The sequence below is a fragment of the Pelobates fuscus genome, chromosome 12 (genome assembly GCF_036172605.1).
Source record: "Pelobates fuscus isolate aPelFus1 chromosome 12, aPelFus1.pri, whole genome shotgun sequence".
Classification (NCBI taxonomy): domain Eukaryota; kingdom Metazoa; phylum Chordata; class Amphibia; order Anura; family Pelobatidae; genus Pelobates; species Pelobates fuscus.
Window position 1 is genome coordinate 108,127,498 of NC_086328.1, and position 17,128 is coordinate 108,144,625.

General features: G+C 44.3%; 1 protein-coding gene across 1 annotated transcript in view; it reads left to right on the forward strand.

The window, feature by feature from the left end:
* Positions 1-250: 250 nt before the first annotated feature.
* Positions 251-17,128, forward strand: part of ZDHHC13 (zinc finger DHHC-type palmitoyltransferase 13) — a 31,291-nt gene continuing 14,413 nt past the window's right edge. The window contains exons 1-6 of the mRNA XM_063437304.1: positions 251-322; positions 5,008-5,150; positions 6,160-6,282; positions 6,377-6,454; positions 9,946-10,090; positions 10,237-10,301. Of these exons, the coding sequence (XP_063293374.1) occupies positions 311-322; positions 5,008-5,150; positions 6,160-6,282; positions 6,377-6,454; positions 9,946-10,090; positions 10,237-10,301 (566 nt within the window). The 5' untranslated portion in view covers positions 251-310. The remainder of the gene's footprint in view (positions 323-5,007; positions 5,151-6,159; positions 6,283-6,376; positions 6,455-9,945; positions 10,091-10,236; positions 10,302-17,128) is intronic.

Sequence of the window (17,128 nt, forward strand, 5' to 3'; positions counted from 1 at the left end):
TGCAGTCATGTTATCTGTTTAACCCCTTGCATGCTGCAGTCATAGTATATGTTTAACCCCTTGCATGCTGCAGTCATGTTATCTGATTAACCCCTTGCATGCTGCAGGGGAAGCTCTGATCACAACCCCAGTACTCCCACTCTCAGAACTCTCAGCCAGCTCCAGGATCCAGCAATGCTCACTAATCCCCGCCCTCTGGCTGGGTGATGCGGAGGGGGCGGGGTCACAGCGGTTCGCCCAATCAGAGCTCACCGGCCGGAAACCAGGAAACAGCGCGAGAAACCAGGAAGAGAGCCAGGGGCCCCGGACTATGAGCTCCCCGGTAAGTGACTACCCCCCCAACCCCCCCTTTATTAAACTTCAATCAGAGCATTAACCCCCTGCTCCCTCTATCTAACCCTCCACTATCAGCACTTCATAACTCCCCCACCCCCACCATCAACACCCCATAACGTCCCCCCCACCATCAACACCCCATAACTCCCCCCCACTACCATCAACACCCCATAACTAACCTTCACTGCCATCAACACCCCATAACTAACCCCCACTGCCATCAACACCCCATAACTAACCCCCACTGCCATCAACACCCCTTAACTAACCCCCACTGCCATCAACACCCCATAACTAACCTTCACTGTCATCAACACCCCATAACTAACCCCCACTGCCATCAACACCCCTTAACTAACCCCCACTGCCATCAACACCCCTTAACTAACCCCCACTGCCATCAACACCCCATAACTAACCTTCACTGCCATCAACACCCCATAACTAACCCCCACTACCATCAACACCCCTTAACTAACCCCCACTATCATCAACACCCCATAACTAACCCCCCCTACCATCAACACCCCATAACTTCCCCCCACTACCATCAACACCCCATAACTTCCCCCACTACCAACACCCCATAACTTCCCCCCACTACCATCAACACCCCATAACTAACCTTCACTGCCATCAACACCCTATAACTAACCCCCACTACCATCAACACCCCATAACTAACCCCCACTACCATCAACACCCCATAACTAACCCCCACTACCATCAACACCCCATAACTTCCCCCCACTACCATCAACACCCCATAACTTCCACCCACTACCATCAACACCCCATAACTTCCCCCCACTACCATCAACACCCCATAACTAACCCCCACTGCCATCAACACCCATAACTAACCCCCACTGCCATCAACACCCATAACTAACCCCCACTGCCATCAACACCCCATAACTAACCCCCACTGCTATCAACACCCCATAACTAACCCCCACTGCTATCAACACCCCATAACTAACCCCCACTGCTATCAACACCCCATAACTAACCCCCACTGCCATCAACACCCCATAACTAACCCCCACTGCCATCAACACCCCATAACTAACCTCCACTGCTATCAACACCCCATAACTAACCCCCACTGCTATCAACACCCCATAACTAACCCCCACTGCCATCAACACCCCATAACTAACCCCCACTGCCATCAACACCCCATAACTAACCCCCACTACCATCAACACCCCATAACTTCCCCCCACTACCATCAACACCCCATAACTTCCACCCACTACCATCAACACCCCATAACTTCCCCCCACTACCATCAACACCCCATAACTAACCCCCACTGCCATCAACACCCATAACTAACCCCCACTGCCATCAACACCCATAACTAACCCCCACTGCCATCAACACCCCATAACTAACCCCCACTGCTATCAACACCCCATAACTAACCCCCACTGCTATCAACACCCCATAACTAACCCCCACTGCTATCAACACCCCATAACTAACCCCCACTGCCATCAACACCCCATAACTAACCCCCACTGCCATCAACACCCCATAACTAACCCCCACTGCTATCAACACCCCATAACTAACCCCCACTGCTATCAACACCCCATAACTAACCCCCACTGCCATCAACACCCCATAACTAACCCCCACTGCCATCAACACCCCATAACTAACCCCCACTGCCATCAACACCCCATAACTAACCCCCACTGCCATCAACACCCCATAACTAACCCCCACTGCCATCAACACCCCATAACTAACCCCCACTGCCATCAACACCCCATAACTAACCCCCACTGCCATCAACACCCCATAACTAACCCCCACTGCCATCAACACCCCATAACTCCCCCATTACCATCAACTCCCCCCCCCCACTACCATCAACACCCCATAACTCCCCCCATTACCATCAACTCCCCCCCACTGCCATTAACACCCCATAACTAACCTCCACTGCCATTAACACCCCTTAACTAACCTCCACTGCCATTAACACCCCTTAACTAACCCCCACTATCGTTAACTAACCCCCTACTAAACATCAACACTCCATAACTAATCCCCACTACCTAACCCTCCCGCTACCACCAACACCCCATAACTAATTATCAGATTATCAACACTAACAAGTCCACCACTAACTAATACGAGTTTTATTCCAAGTATTGTCTGTTATTCTTTATTTACGATAATTGTGTATAGAGGTTATGGGCTGCTGTTTGTAGCAACGTCTCCCTGCATTACTGGCATTACCGGTTTACAGAACAAGGAACCCTTCTCAGCTAAATAATCATTGGATTTAAAGGTGAATTGTTTAGCATTGAGGCTACTTTGTTTAAGAAGGAGGCGTGTACTACAGGAAGTTGCATTTGGCAGAGCACTGTCTGTTGCTTTATTAGACTCGCCCAGGTTGGTAAAGCTGGATTTTATTATATGGTGAATAAGGGCATCATAGATTCAGTGTGGGAATTATACATTTAGCGTTGAGTTCAGCGTGGGAATCATAGATTCAGCGTGGGAATCATAGATTCAGCTTTGCGTTCAAAGTGGGAATCATAGATTCAGCGTGGGAGTCATACATTCAGCGTTGCGTTCCGAGTGGGAATCATAGATTCAGCGTTGCGCTCAGCGTGGGAATCATAGATTCAGCGTTGCGCTCAGCGTGGGAATCATAGATTCAGCGTTGCGCTCAGCGTGGGAATCATAGATTCAGCGTTGCGTTCCGAGTGGGAATCATAGATTCAGCGTTGCGCTCAGCGTGGGAATCATAGATTCAGCGTTGCGCTCAGCGTGGGAATCATAGATTCAGCGTTGCGCTCAGCGTGGGAATCATAGATTCCGCGTTGCGTTCCGAGTGGGAATCATAGATTCCGCGTTGCGTTCCGAGTGGGAATCATAGATTCAGCGTTGCGTTCCGAGTGGGAATCATAGATTCAGCGTTGTGCTCAGCGTGGGAATCATAGATTCAGCGTTGCGCTCAGCGTCGGAATCATAGATTCAGCGTTGCGCTCAGCGTGGGAATCATAGATTCAGCGTTGCGCTCAGCGTGGGAATCATAGATTCGGCGTTGTGCTCAGCGTGGGAATCATAGATTCGGCGTTGTGCTCAGCGTGGGAATCATAGATTCAGTGTTGCGCTCAGCGTTGGAATCATAGATTCAGCGTTGCGCTCAGCGTGGGAATCATAGATTCAGCGTTGCGCTCAGCGTGGGAATCATAGATTCAGCGTTGCGCTCAGCGTGGGAATCATAGATTTAGCTTTGCGTTCCGAGTGGGAATCATAGATTCAGCGTTGCGCTCAGCGTGGGAATCATAGATTCAGCGTTGCGTTCAGCGTGGGAATCATACATTCAGCGTTGCGTTCAGCGTGGGAATCATACATTCAGCGTTGCGTTCAGCGTGGGAATCATACATTCAGCGTTGCGTTCAGCGTGGGAATCATACATTCAGCGTTGCGTTCAGCGTGGGAATCATACATTCAGCGTTGCGTTCAGCGTGGGAATCATACATTCAGCGTTGCGTTCAGCGTGGGAATCATACATTCAGCGTTGCGTTCAGCGTGGGAATCATACATTCAGCGTTGCGTTCAGCGTGGGAATCATACATTCAGCGTTGCGTTCAGCGTGGGAATCATACATTCAGCGTTGCGTTCAGCGTGGGAATCATACATTCAGCGTTGCGTTGAGCGTGGGAATCATACATTCAGCGTTGCGTTGAGCGTGGGAATCATACATTCAGTGTTGCGTTGTGCGTAGGGATCATACATTCAGCGTTGCGTTGTGCATAGGGATCATACATTCAGCGTTGCGTTGTGCGTAGGAATCATACATTCAGCGTTGCGTTGTGCGTAGGGATCATACATTCAGCGTTGCGTTGTGCGTAGGGATCATACATTCAGCGTTGCGTTGTGCGTAGGAATCATACATTCAGCGTTGCGTTGAGCGTGGGAATCATACATTCAGCGTTGCGTTGAGCGTGGGAATCATACATTCAGCGTTGCGTTGAGCGTGGGAATCATACATTCAGCGTTGCGGTGAGCGTGGGAATCATACATTCAGCGTTGCGTTGAGCGTGGGAATCATACATTCAGCGTTGCGTTGAGCGTGGGAATCATACATTCAGCGTTGCGTTGTGCGTAGGGATCATACATTCAGCGTTGCGTTGTGCGTAGGAATCATACATTCACCGTTGCGTTGTGCGTGGGAATCATACATTCAGCGTTGCGTTGTGCGTAGGGATCATACATTCAGCGTTGCGTTGTGCGTAGGGATCATACATTCAGCGTTGCGTTGTGCGTAGGAATCATACATTCAGCGTTGCGTTGTGCGTAGGGATCATACATTCAGCGTTGCGTTGTGCGTGGGAATCATACATTCAGCGTTGCGTTGTGCGTAGGGATCATACATTCAGCGTTGCGTTGTGCGTAGGAATCATACATTCAGCGTTGCGTTGTGCGTGGGAATCATACATTCACAGTTGCGTTGAGCATGGGAATCACACATGCAGCGTTGCGTTGAGCGTGGGAATCACACATTCAGCGTTGTGTTGGGAATTATATTTATGCATCAGCGAGTTTACTGAGAAGGTGATTGTTGGTATGTGACGCTTTAGGACAATGTTCAATGTGTGATGTTGGCTTGTTTTTAATTTTTCTCTTTTCAATGCTCAGTGTAAAATGGCACACGGCCACAGCCATCAGCACGGCCACCATCACCACCCCTCACCACCGGCTAATTCCAAGGAAGACAAAGAAGTGGCTCGGCAGCAGGAGGACGAGGATTACAGCAACTGGGACATTGTGAAAGCCACTCAGTGAGTTACTCAGCAGCACTATATAACGAGGGCACTTTACATGGCTCCACAGGGGAGTGGTGCATTATATTGTACTTTACATTAAGAAGAAACTGTTTTAGAGTCTGTATACATGGGAAGAAAAATCTATTTTTTTAATTTTATTTCTAAAAGTGATTCCTAGATTCTGCCAACATATAATTTGTAACTTGAAAAGATATCTTAAATAAAACTAAAATGCTGGCTACTTTTTGTGATTTTTAGGAAAAAAATCTGCACAATTTTTATCTTGTATTTCACTGTGTGTTCTTTCCAAACAACAATCTGTTTCTTTGTGGCATTAGAATCCACTGAATTGCAAAGATTTATTTATCTCTTTATTCTTAAAGGAACACTAGAGGGGCAGGAACAAAAACATGCATTTCTAACCCTTTAGTGTTAAACCACCATCTAGCCCCACTTGCCCACCCTAAATATAGCAATGTTTTTGTTTTATTCCAGTGTACTGCTGCTGGCTCTGCCCCTGATCTGCCTGCTTGGCTGACATCATGAAAAGTGGTGTTCTGAGCCAATCACAATGCTTCCCCATCGGATTGGCTGAGACTGTCAAGGAGGCAGATCAGAGTCAGAGCCAGCACAAGCCAAACACAGCCCTGGGCAATCAGCATCTCCTCATAGAAATGCATTGAATCAATGCATCTCTATGAGGAAAGTTCAGTGTCTCCATGCAGAGGGTGGAGACACTGAATGCCAGTCCTACACAGTGTGCAGCACTGCCTCAGGAAATACCTCTAGTAGCCATCTGAGGAGTGGTCAGTGGAATTATCAGGCTGTAATGTAAACACTGCATTTTCTCTGAAAACGTGTTTACTGCAAAACGTCTGAGGCGAATGATTATACTCACCAGAACAAATAAAATAAGCTGTAGTTGTTCTGGTGATGATAGTGTCCCTTTAAGGAAGGTTTTTGTTGTTGTTGAATAAAACACCTTTTTAAATGATTTAATATAGAAATGTTTTCTTTCTTTAAGGCATGGCTTGTTGGATAGATGCATGGAATTGGTGGACGCAGGATATGATGTCCGTCAGCCGGATAATGAAAACGTGACACTTCTTCACTGGGCGGCAATAAACAATCGTCAGGATCTTGTAAGGTAATTCCGTGGCAGGGAAGGCCGTCTGTTTCTGTGGCTGCTGAATCCCTCATTTCCGTGGTACCTAATGATTGCTGCATTTTCTCTCTTTCAGATATTTCATCTCTAAAGGAGCTGTTGTTGATCAGTTAGGTGGGACCCTGAACTCCACGCCACTTCAATGGGCCATCCGGTACATCTCACATATAACATTCTAGTATAAAGGAATCGCCGGTTCATTGCAATTAATTCATATTCTTCTTCAATATAGTTGCCCGACTCCTCCCTATTACCTTTCTTGTGAATGGGCACAACATTCGCAATCTTCTGGGACTACTCCTGTTAACAATGATTGGTTAAATAAATCTGTTAATCGTTTTGCTAGTTCACCACTAAGCTCTTTTAATAGCTTTGGGTGTATTACATCAGGTCCCATTGACTTATTTGTCTTTACTTTTGAGAGTTGAAATAGAACATCTTCCTCTGTAAACTCACTTATTACTCATTTATCCTTTTTCTTATCCTTTTTCCTTTCCTTCATTTTTATCTGTAAATACCGAACAAAAATATTCATTGAGGCAGTCAGCTAGACCTTTATCCTCTTCTACATACCTTCCTTCTTTTGTTTTTAATCTAACTAAACCTTGTTTTACTTTTCTTTTCTCATTTATGTATCTAAAAAAAAGTTTTGTCCCCCTTTTTTACTGACTGTGCTATTTTCTCTTCTGTGTGTGATTTGGAAGCTCTTATAACTTGCTTAGCCTCTTTCTGCCTAATCTTATAGATCATTCTGTCTTCCTCACTCTGTTTTTTTTTTAAATTACTAAATGCTTACTTTTAGTTTTGCTATTTTGGCCACATCTGCGGAGTACCACAGTGGTCTCTTGAATTTTTTGCTTTTACTGACAAGCCTAATGCAATTTTCTGTTGCCTTTAGTAGTGCAACTTTTAAATAATCCCATTTCTCTTGGACTCCATTTAAATTGCTCCAGTCTGATAATGACTCCTTTACACATATTCTAATTTTAGAAAAGTCTGTTTTTCTAAAGTTTGAAACTTTTGTTTTTGTGTGGTGTGACTCAGTCACTGTTCTTATATTAAACCACACTGACTGATGATCACTGGATCCTAAACTTTCACCTACAGTAATATCGGATACCAAATCTCCATTTGTTAACACTAAATCTAGTATGGCCTCTTTACGAGTTGGCTCCTCAACGACTTGTTTTAGAGACAATCCCAGTAGGGAGTTTAGAATATGTGTGCTCCTGGCACAAGCAGCGATTTTTGTTTTCCAATTCACATCAGGAAGATTAAAGTCACCCATGGTGATAACTTCCCCCTTCTTTGTCATTTTAGCTATTTCCTCAACTAGTAGATTATCTAACTCTTCTATTTGTCCTGGGGGCCTATAAATCACACCTACACGAGTTACTGTGTGATTACCAAATTCCAAACGGACTCTATGTTCGCCTCACTAACCTTTATTAGGCTAGATTTTATGCTATCCTTCACATACAGGGCCACCCCTCCCCCTTTCTTGCCTTCCCTGTCTTTTCTATATAAAGAGTACCCTGGTATTGCTATGTCCCAGTCATTTTTTTCATTATACCATGTCTCCGTAACGGCGACTAAATCTACACTATCAGTTGCCATTATTGCCACAAGTTCATGGATCTTATTCCCTAAACTGCGAGCATTTGTAGACATGACTCTAAGCTTAGCATTTTTTTAAATTTTTTTTATTCTTTATTTTGAATTTTAATTCGTGAACGGATTCGGGGTGGGGTTACAGAAAGAAAGTAGGGGGTTAGTAATTGTGGAACAGGTTTGCATCACATTCAGGTACTGTACATAGTATATTGACTGTCCACGTGCAAGTGGAAGTTGTTCAGTAACATTTTTAACGTATTTGCATGTCTAGTAATCTCTTTCATTCTCGTGGTAATTTGCAATCCTATTTCCTCTAAGGTTTGGGGTGGGGTACAGAATGAAAAGAGATGGGGGAGGAGTGCCCTCTCGTAGCGGTATGTTGCTTACATTCTGAGGTGTTTTGTGTGTCTTGGTCCTGTCTTGTGGTCTGTGTGCCATGTACCTCTTAGTTATGGGCATTGAGTGTTGGGTTATGTACAACTTTGGTCGTACCTTGTCTATTTGGTTAGGTGTGGGGGTCGGGGGTTAGTGTGTGTTGTCCTGAGTTTACTTTTTGATTTTCCCCCCTTTGCTAAGCTTATCATTTTTTAACACACTTGCTACAGGCACCTTCTGTCCTTGTTTTGGGGGACAATTGGATTGATGTTTTATCACCCTTTTTTCACCCTAAAACAGTATTGTAGGAAAAAGTGCAAAACTCACTTAGAGAATATTTTCTGCTCTCTGATATTAAGGAGGCATTGTGCCTTCAGTCTTTGTCAACCCAGTTCCTCCTTCCAATGAAAAAAGGGCAAAATTTAAAGGGGCGATCAGAAGAGTTCATTCAACACACAGCGAAATATAGTGAATTCAAAATCAAATTTTAAAATTTAGGCAAAAATAGCCAACCTGGAGAAATTCTTCAATCCATCAATAATCATAACTTGGCTATTTTCGTTTAAATTCTGCGATTTAAAATGTTTTTAGTTAATAAAAATAGATCCGAGTGGAACTCTTGGTGTCTGAATTTTGGAGCACCCGACACTTTTCCCCCCAGTGTCTAAAGTGCCAGAAATAAATAATGTGCACTAGTATGTCAATTATATAAATTATATGCGGAAAGAGGGGTCAGGCCATTGACGAAGAGCGGATTATTTCACTGTTTTTATTTGCTACATTTGTCAGATTTAGGTGTACCCTTAATCCATTAAACATCCTTGCATGTATGCCTCTAAATCAGGGATAGGCAACCTTTGGCACTCCAGAAGTTGTGGACTACATCCCCCATAATGCTATTACAGCTATAATGCAGGCAACGCATCAGGGCAGTCCAAAACATCTGGAGTGCCAAAGGTTGCCTACTCCTCCTTGAAATATGGTGGTTTGCATCGCAGTTTCAATGTCCTCCCTGTCTTATTTTGGACATCAAGGTGTTTATTTACTAAATAAAGAGCGTCAGGGATTTGACAGCCAGATTGCAATGCCCAGGACAGCAGTTTGCCCTAATTTTTGTAAATCAATTCTCAGTTTGTCATGTTGACTGCTTAAAGGACCACTCCACACCCCAAAAGCACTTCAGCTTGATTTAACCCCAGTTTTTAAATTGGCTAGGGAACTCCCCCCTGGCTGTCAAACAACCAGGGAAGTTTGCTGCCCCCCTTACATACCTCAAACAAGCTGCCGACCTCAGACCAGACTTGTGCACACGTAACTGTGTGTGTGTGTGCATGCGCCGATGTGCGTGACTGTGCATGAGCCGTTGTGCGTGCGTGAATGTGTGCACCAATTCAGAGGCTTCTCAATTTCCCTGTGAAGAGGCTTAAAGTCTCTTCCGGGGAAAAAGGGGAGGGCTTGCTAAGGCTGCAGTTCTTAAGATACAAGAAAATTCATGCACACGTCCTCTATTCGTCTCCATCTGATATCCAACAGGGGAGTGTAGCTGTTTTTGAGCATTAATTTGCAAATTGCAAGATGGGTTTATGGGATAGGATCACGTTTGTTAGTAAGGGTCTTGATTACCCTAATTAGGGCTTTTTCTTTTCTCCATCTCAGGCAGGGACACCTCCAGATGGTGATATTGCTGCTGCGGTGCGGAGCGGACCCCAATCTCATAGACGGGGAAGGGTATTGCAGCATTCACCTTGCCGTGCTTTTCCAACATCTCCCTATCATTGCCTATCTCATTGCCAAAGGACAGGTACGTAACGCCACTTCTTATATTAAACATTTAAAACCCGGCAGAAGAACCGTTTATTTATTGTGTATAATATCTCTTTAATTAGATATTTGGCGTGATGTTCACATGACAATCCTCCAACCATAACCTGTGTTTTGTTGTCTTAGAGCATTGATACGGCAGACATGAATGGAATGACCCCTCTCATGCTGTCCGCAAACAGAATCATTGGGTAAGTTAAGCGCTTTCCTCTCTCCAGGAATCGCCTTTTACAGGAAAACTCGGTGTGTTTATCACTGTCATTGACTTTTGTAATATATATTCATATTGTGGGGCATATTTAACAGGAAATGGAGAAATAAAGTAAACAGAGTGCAGGTCAGGAGCCCGGATACAAGTCAAGGGCTTGTGAGCTTCACCACTGTAACCACCTAATAGGGAGCTCCAATGAGGGGGTAACCCTCCAAAATATGCAGGAAAAAGGAGATAGTGAGGTATAGAATCCCACATGGGGAAACTAACATTAGGAGAGCTCCACTGGTATAAGAAATGAGGAAGGGTACCCTACATTTAATCAATCTAAGGATAAAAAGGGATATGCAAAGAAAAAGTATAACTTGAAAAAAGGGAGATCTACTAAACGGTGCCCAGGGGATCCATTATCTGGAGTACTAAATAGCGTGGTCTGTCCACTCGTGTCTACCTGAACCAACTCTCCCTACTAAAGTTATGAATAAATAAACACCTAAAAATCAATAACCATAGTGGTAAAAAAAAATGAAAAGTGCTACCAGGTGCATTGATTAAAGATAACTCTCGACGCGCGTTTCGGTATGTTCAAAACGCTGTCGTCAGGCTCCTGTTTTATTTTTGTTACCTCTATGGTTATTGATATCTAGGTGTTTCTTTATTCATTTATAACTTTTAGTAGGGAGAGTTGGTTCAGGTAGACACTAGTGGCCAGACCACGGTGTCGAGGTAACTCTAGGGTGAATTGAGAGATTTAACAGGGGGTTTAATATTTTGCCTGTTCAGTTCACACTGAATGTTCAAAGAAAGATAATGTGAAATTTAATTTTCCAGCCCACAATAATTATATTTCTAAGGTTGGGGTTCTGCGTGCATAGTGTGTTGGGGAGACAGGTGTAGATCTTACAGCACTATGGAATATGTTGGCGACGTAAAAAATAAATACTTGTGAGTAGGTTTGTTTGCCTGAGATATTCTCTGCAGAAAATGTATTAACTGATTCGATGTGAGGAAGTAGGGTATTTAACTTTATTCTACCTCTGTTATTTTATATAAACTTTCTTCTTACGTGATTTAACATGATCTAAGAGAGAGTAAAGGAGAGACTGTATTTTTTTTTTTGTTTCTGTGAGTGTGCACTCACCTAGGATGTGAGCGGTGCTCTGCCACCTACCCAAGGTGCTATTTAGGAGAAAGAAGGCTAGGGGGTAGTAGAGATAAATATTCTTATATACAGTATATCCTAATATTTAATGTTTTGCTCTAGTGTGGTCCTGTTATGGTACTTTTTAGCAGTAAACCAAAATGTTTAAATGTCTATCTGTTCCTGTCCAAATCAATAAAATTAAATTGCGTATATACGCTGAAGTAATTAAGTCTGACACACAAGGTTCAGGTTAAAATAACTTCGAGAAAATTTATTGGCAAGTGATTAAAAAGCGGACGCGCAGGTCCTTTTAAGAGACATTTTACGTCATCATTGATTATTAGAATATCAGCAAATAAACATCATTAATTGGATTAAAGGGACACTCCAGGCACCCAGACCACTTCAGCTCATTGGAGTGGTCTGGGTGCCAACTCCCACTACCCTTAACCATGCAAGTGTAATTATTGCAGTTTTTTTAAAACTGCAATATTTACCTTGCAGGGTTAAGTCCTCCCCTAGTGGCTGTCTATTAGACAGCCACTAGAGGACACTTCCTGCTTCATAGCACAGGTTTTCTGTGCTAGAGCGTCGCTGGACGTCCTCACGCTGTGTGAGGACCTCCAGCGTCGCTCTATTCCCCATAGGGAAGCATTGAAATTCATTTTCAATGCTTTCCTATGGGGTGCGCTAATGCGCATGCGCGGCATTGCCGCGCATGCGCATTAGGTCTCCTCGGCCGGCCGGCGAGATCAGTCTCGCCCACCGGCCGACGTAACCAGAAGGAGGAGCGGCGGGGGAGGAGGAAGCAGCGACGTGGGACCTGTCGCTGCCCCTGTTAAGTGACTGAAGGGGTTTTCACCCCTTCAGTAACCGGGGATTGGTGGGTGGGAGGGAGAGGGACCCTCCAGTGCCAGAAAAACGGATCGTTTTTCTGGCACTGGAGTTTCCCTTTAATTGTTAAGTGTCGGGATTAGTGTCCACCTATCAATATTATTAATTGGCTCAAAAACTAAGTGGTTAGTCCCGTGTCCACCCACCAAGAGGTGGGATTGTTCTGGACACGGGTGGGGGACAAGGGGTCTTGAGCGTCATTTTACACGGTCGGTGATCTCAGGCCTCGTGGCCAGGTGCAAGGTCTCTTATGAATAGAACATTTCATTACTACTGTGTTCTCATGGCCTTCAAATTATACTATGTTGCAAATTTAAGGAAAAGTCAGCAATTCCTGTGTTAATCATGTCTTTATAGAAAATACAGTCTTTGTCTATTGTATTAGATGTGCTGGGAAATATTGTCATGTAAGGTAGTTTTAAAATGAACGAGTTAGGTTATGAGGACAAAATGGAGGATTGAAGAAGTCAGGTTAGGAGGACAAAATGGAGGATTGTCACAGTATAAAGTTAAAATGGAGTTAGTGCAATAATTGAATACACGTACAATAAGGATTTTTAAATAATCCCACATCAGTCCCCCCTATGAAATGTTAGATTCTAAGAGATAAAACTTTATTAAGTTAGTACCAGGAAGACGTGTTAACCCAAAGGCACAGAAACCCCGTGGCCGCTAGCTAGGTGTTAATGCAAAGTGCAAGACTGTCCCTAGATCTGACCCTGATAGGCTGACTCATCCGTCAGTATGGCTCTCGAACACTTCACACCCATGGGTGTCCCATGGCGGCTAACCCACCACTTCTCCACACGGGGCCTTTACCATTCACTGACAGATGCTGTCCCTAAGCTAGTCCCTTCCTAGAATTCCTGCACTTTATCAACAAAAGGGATTGTTTGCAGCGGCAGACAGGGTGAGTTGATGTCTTGGAAATCTTGGTCATCAACTTCGAGATGGGTGAAAGTGGGTGCCGCTTGGTCAACAGTCTTCATGAGGGATTTTCTCAGACATGGGAGGATACAACAAAAGAGAAGAGCAAAGATAAAAAGAAAAATTAGTATAGCCATACCAATATGCATTAAAGCCTTTTGCCATCCTGTCATCCAACCAAACCATCTTTCCCAGGGATCTTGTATCCCAGAATTCCTTTTCAACTCTATAGACAGGTCATTTAATTTCTCTATGGCTAATGTAACTTTACCATTAGGGCCTGTGTTTTCTGGGATATAGGTACAACATGTCAAGGTGTCGGGCAAAATTTTACAAACCCCTCCTTTTTCGGCTAAGATCATATCTAGGGCCATTCTATTCTGAAAAGCCATTTGGGATGTGGCCTGCAATTGTTCGGCCAATCCCTGGAGGGCGTCTCTGGTATAATTAACAAAACGCTGTTGATTATAATAAATGTAATTTATCCAATTTAAATTCTTGTTTGTGGTAACTATGGCAAAAAGTGATTCAAATCCTGCAGCAACTTCATCTCTTGCTTTAAATTCATTGGGCACCCCCCTAGGCACCCCAATGGCATCAATATAAACATGAGGATCAAAACTTCCTTTTACTGGGGCTTCACGCTTAACCTTAGTGTGCCTGGACTCATGGGTGACGAGGTGTGTATCAGAGATGATATGTATAGGCATAATAGCTTTGGCCAAAGTACACTCCCCCCACCACTCTTTGTGCATTCTGGATCTTAGCTGTAAATCCCCACACAACCAGTAGATGTCCCCTAATGACCTGGTGTGAAACTGCAACAAGTTCATAGAGACACTCCTGTAGGTAGCACAATACCCCTTAGAGAAGTTACCCAAGAATTTACCAATTCCATCATAATTAGCATAACAAGTGTAATTACCTTTATACACGGTAATACCATCTGGGGGTTTGACATCCTTGGTTAGGAGAGGATACTCCTTTGTCCATGCAATACATATGGACCTGTTAAAATCATAGTGATAGGCAAAAAGGCTTAAAACACATTCCTCTATATCTACTGGCAGGATTAGAGGTACAGTACCCAGGTGAGGCCGGGCACCACCACACACATAGCATGCAGTCTTATTATGCTTATTAGCATTATATTTCATCCATTCTAACCATAAATTTACATCATTAAAACCTGTTTCAGCGGCCATGGTATCTTCGAAGGTGGGGTTAGCAATGGCCATCATGTCTTGAAAGGTCTGGATATGAGGTTTTAATGGGTTAGGGACCATATGGGTGGCCCCTTGCCACTCAGAAGAGTTGCACATATCTTTTAGGAAGAAATGCCCTAATTTACGGTAGGAACCCTTTTTCCAATACATTCCCATCACATACTGGTCTGCATCCGTTGGGCTTGGATGCTCAATGTTAAGGATTAATTTCATTGGTGTACCTCCCCCAGGCTTTCTCAAAGTCATTCTCTGGAGAAGGGATCTACCTTGATCATCTACTTTAGATAAGGCACTTTTTGGTTTGTAACCCCAGGCAGGCCCGGCATTCCATCCCGCCGCCCCCCAATGGTTACAATTGTGCCCCCATTGCTTGTCAACTACACAAACATATGGGTCTTTTGAATGAGGGATATCTCTGTAAATACTCTGGATTTGTGATGTGGGGAACGGGCATTCTACAATATCACAATAGTCAAAGGTGTAAGTAGCCACATGGGTGCATGATGAATTATACCAGAAGGTATACCCACTAATATCTTTGGTGATGGCTACTTGTTGGGCCTTCAGGAGGCTAATTAAGGAGAAGGTGTACCAGAGGTACATGCTTGTGCGGTATCTGCTTCCTCGGGGGCTGGAGATTTCTTGCAGTGGGAAGCGTGGATCCAATTTGGCCTACCGGCCAGTTTGACAGAGGTTGCGGTAATCAGGAGAATTTGGAATGGACCGTCAAATCTTGGTTCCAGGGTATTTTTCCGCACAAACTTTTTGACCAGAACCCAATCTCCGGGAAGCAGGTTATGGGTACTTGTATCCAATTCGGGATCTGGAATTGAAGAGAAAACTTGGGCATGTATTTTGTTTAAGGCACTTGCAAGTTCAGTTACATAATCTACTAAAACATCTGATTGGAGCTGTAACTGCTGCGGATAATAACAACCTAGTCTGGGTGCTGTCCCAAATAGAATCTCATATGGGGACAGTGAATGCTTCCCCTCTAGGTGTGTGCCTAACACTAAATAAAGCTATTGACAGGCTTTCTGGCCAGGGCATTTTCGTTTCTTGTGACATTTTTAACATTCTGGCTTTTAGAGTGCCATTCATGCGCTCTACTTTACCACTACTTTGTGGGTGGTAAGGGGTGTGGAAGGCTAGGGTCACCCCTAGAGCAGTCCAAATTTCTTTAGTCACTGTTGCTGTAAAGGCTGGGCCTTGATCACTTTCAATGACTTCTGGGAGTCCGAACCTACATACTATCTCTGTAAGTAGGCGTCTTGCGGTTGTTTTTGCAGTGATATTGGCCACTGGGTAGGCCTCTGGCCATCCTGAGAACATGTCCACTATGACTAGTGCATATTCATGGGGCCCACTCTTGGGCATTTGGATGTGATCAATTTGAATTCGCTGGAAGGGGTACATGGGCTTTGCCAGGTGTTTTGCAGGCACCTTGATTGGTCTTCCTGGATTGCATTTTGCACAAATGACACAGGCCTTACAGAAGCTGCTGATCAATGTTGTGATTCCGGGTGCTTCATAATACTTCTGTATGAGGGCGGCCATCAATTCTTTTGACAGGTGTGCAGGCCCATGTGCCCATTGGACAACTGCTGGATATAGATTTTTTGGAAGACAAAATTTGAAGTTGTTGTAATATACTCCGTCCTTTTGGACGGCTCCTTTCTTTTTCCATTTTTGGATTTCTTCAGGAGTGACTGCAGCTTGCTGTTCTCGCAAAATTCGCAAATCAGTAGGAAGAGTTTGCAGAGCAAAAATAGGGACTTCTTCTTCTTCTTCTTCTTCTTGTCCGGACACTTCTTCATCCACTTCCTGCAGATCCCTGGCTGCTAGCTTAGCAGCCTGATCAGCCAAATGGTTGCCCTTTGCTTCATCTGTATCCAATTTCCCATGGGCCTTTACCTTCAAAACGGCCACTTCTTCAGGGAGTAGGAGGGCATCCATTAGCTCCTTGATTGCAGTACTATGTTTGACTGGTGTACCGGCGGTGGTAAGAAATCCTCTTGTCTTCCAAATTAGGCCGAAGTCATGTGCCACACCCAGAGCATATCTTGAATCTGTATAGATGTTGGTACGTTTTCCTTCGGAAATTTTGCATGCTGAAGTTAGAGCCTGTAATTCAGCTTCTTGCGCAGACATTGCTGGCGGTAAGGATGATGATTTGATAACTTCGTCTGTTGTGGTTACGGCATATCCTGTATGATATCTTCCTTCTTCATCAGCATATCTTGAGCCGTCCACAAACAGGGTAAAATCTGGATCTTGTAATGGATTCTCATGCACAGTTGGTAGGTGCACTGTCTCCATTTTCATCTGTTCAAAACAGTCATGAGGTGTTTCGGGGTCATAATCATTCACTATGACCAGATCTTGAAATTCCTTTTCTAGGAAGTGGCGTGGCCATGCTTCCAGAAGGTCAGTTGTTGGGTATTTGACAATACCATTTTCCTGTAGCTGTTCTTCATCCATGGTGGCCCATAGCTTTGCCATGGGCCCAAGATCATTCCATGACCTTGTCTTCAATTTGGTAACAGGAATATGTGGGATAGCAGTATCCCAATGGCGGTAGAGGTAGTTAAGTTGTTGAGGTAGTTGGATCAAGAC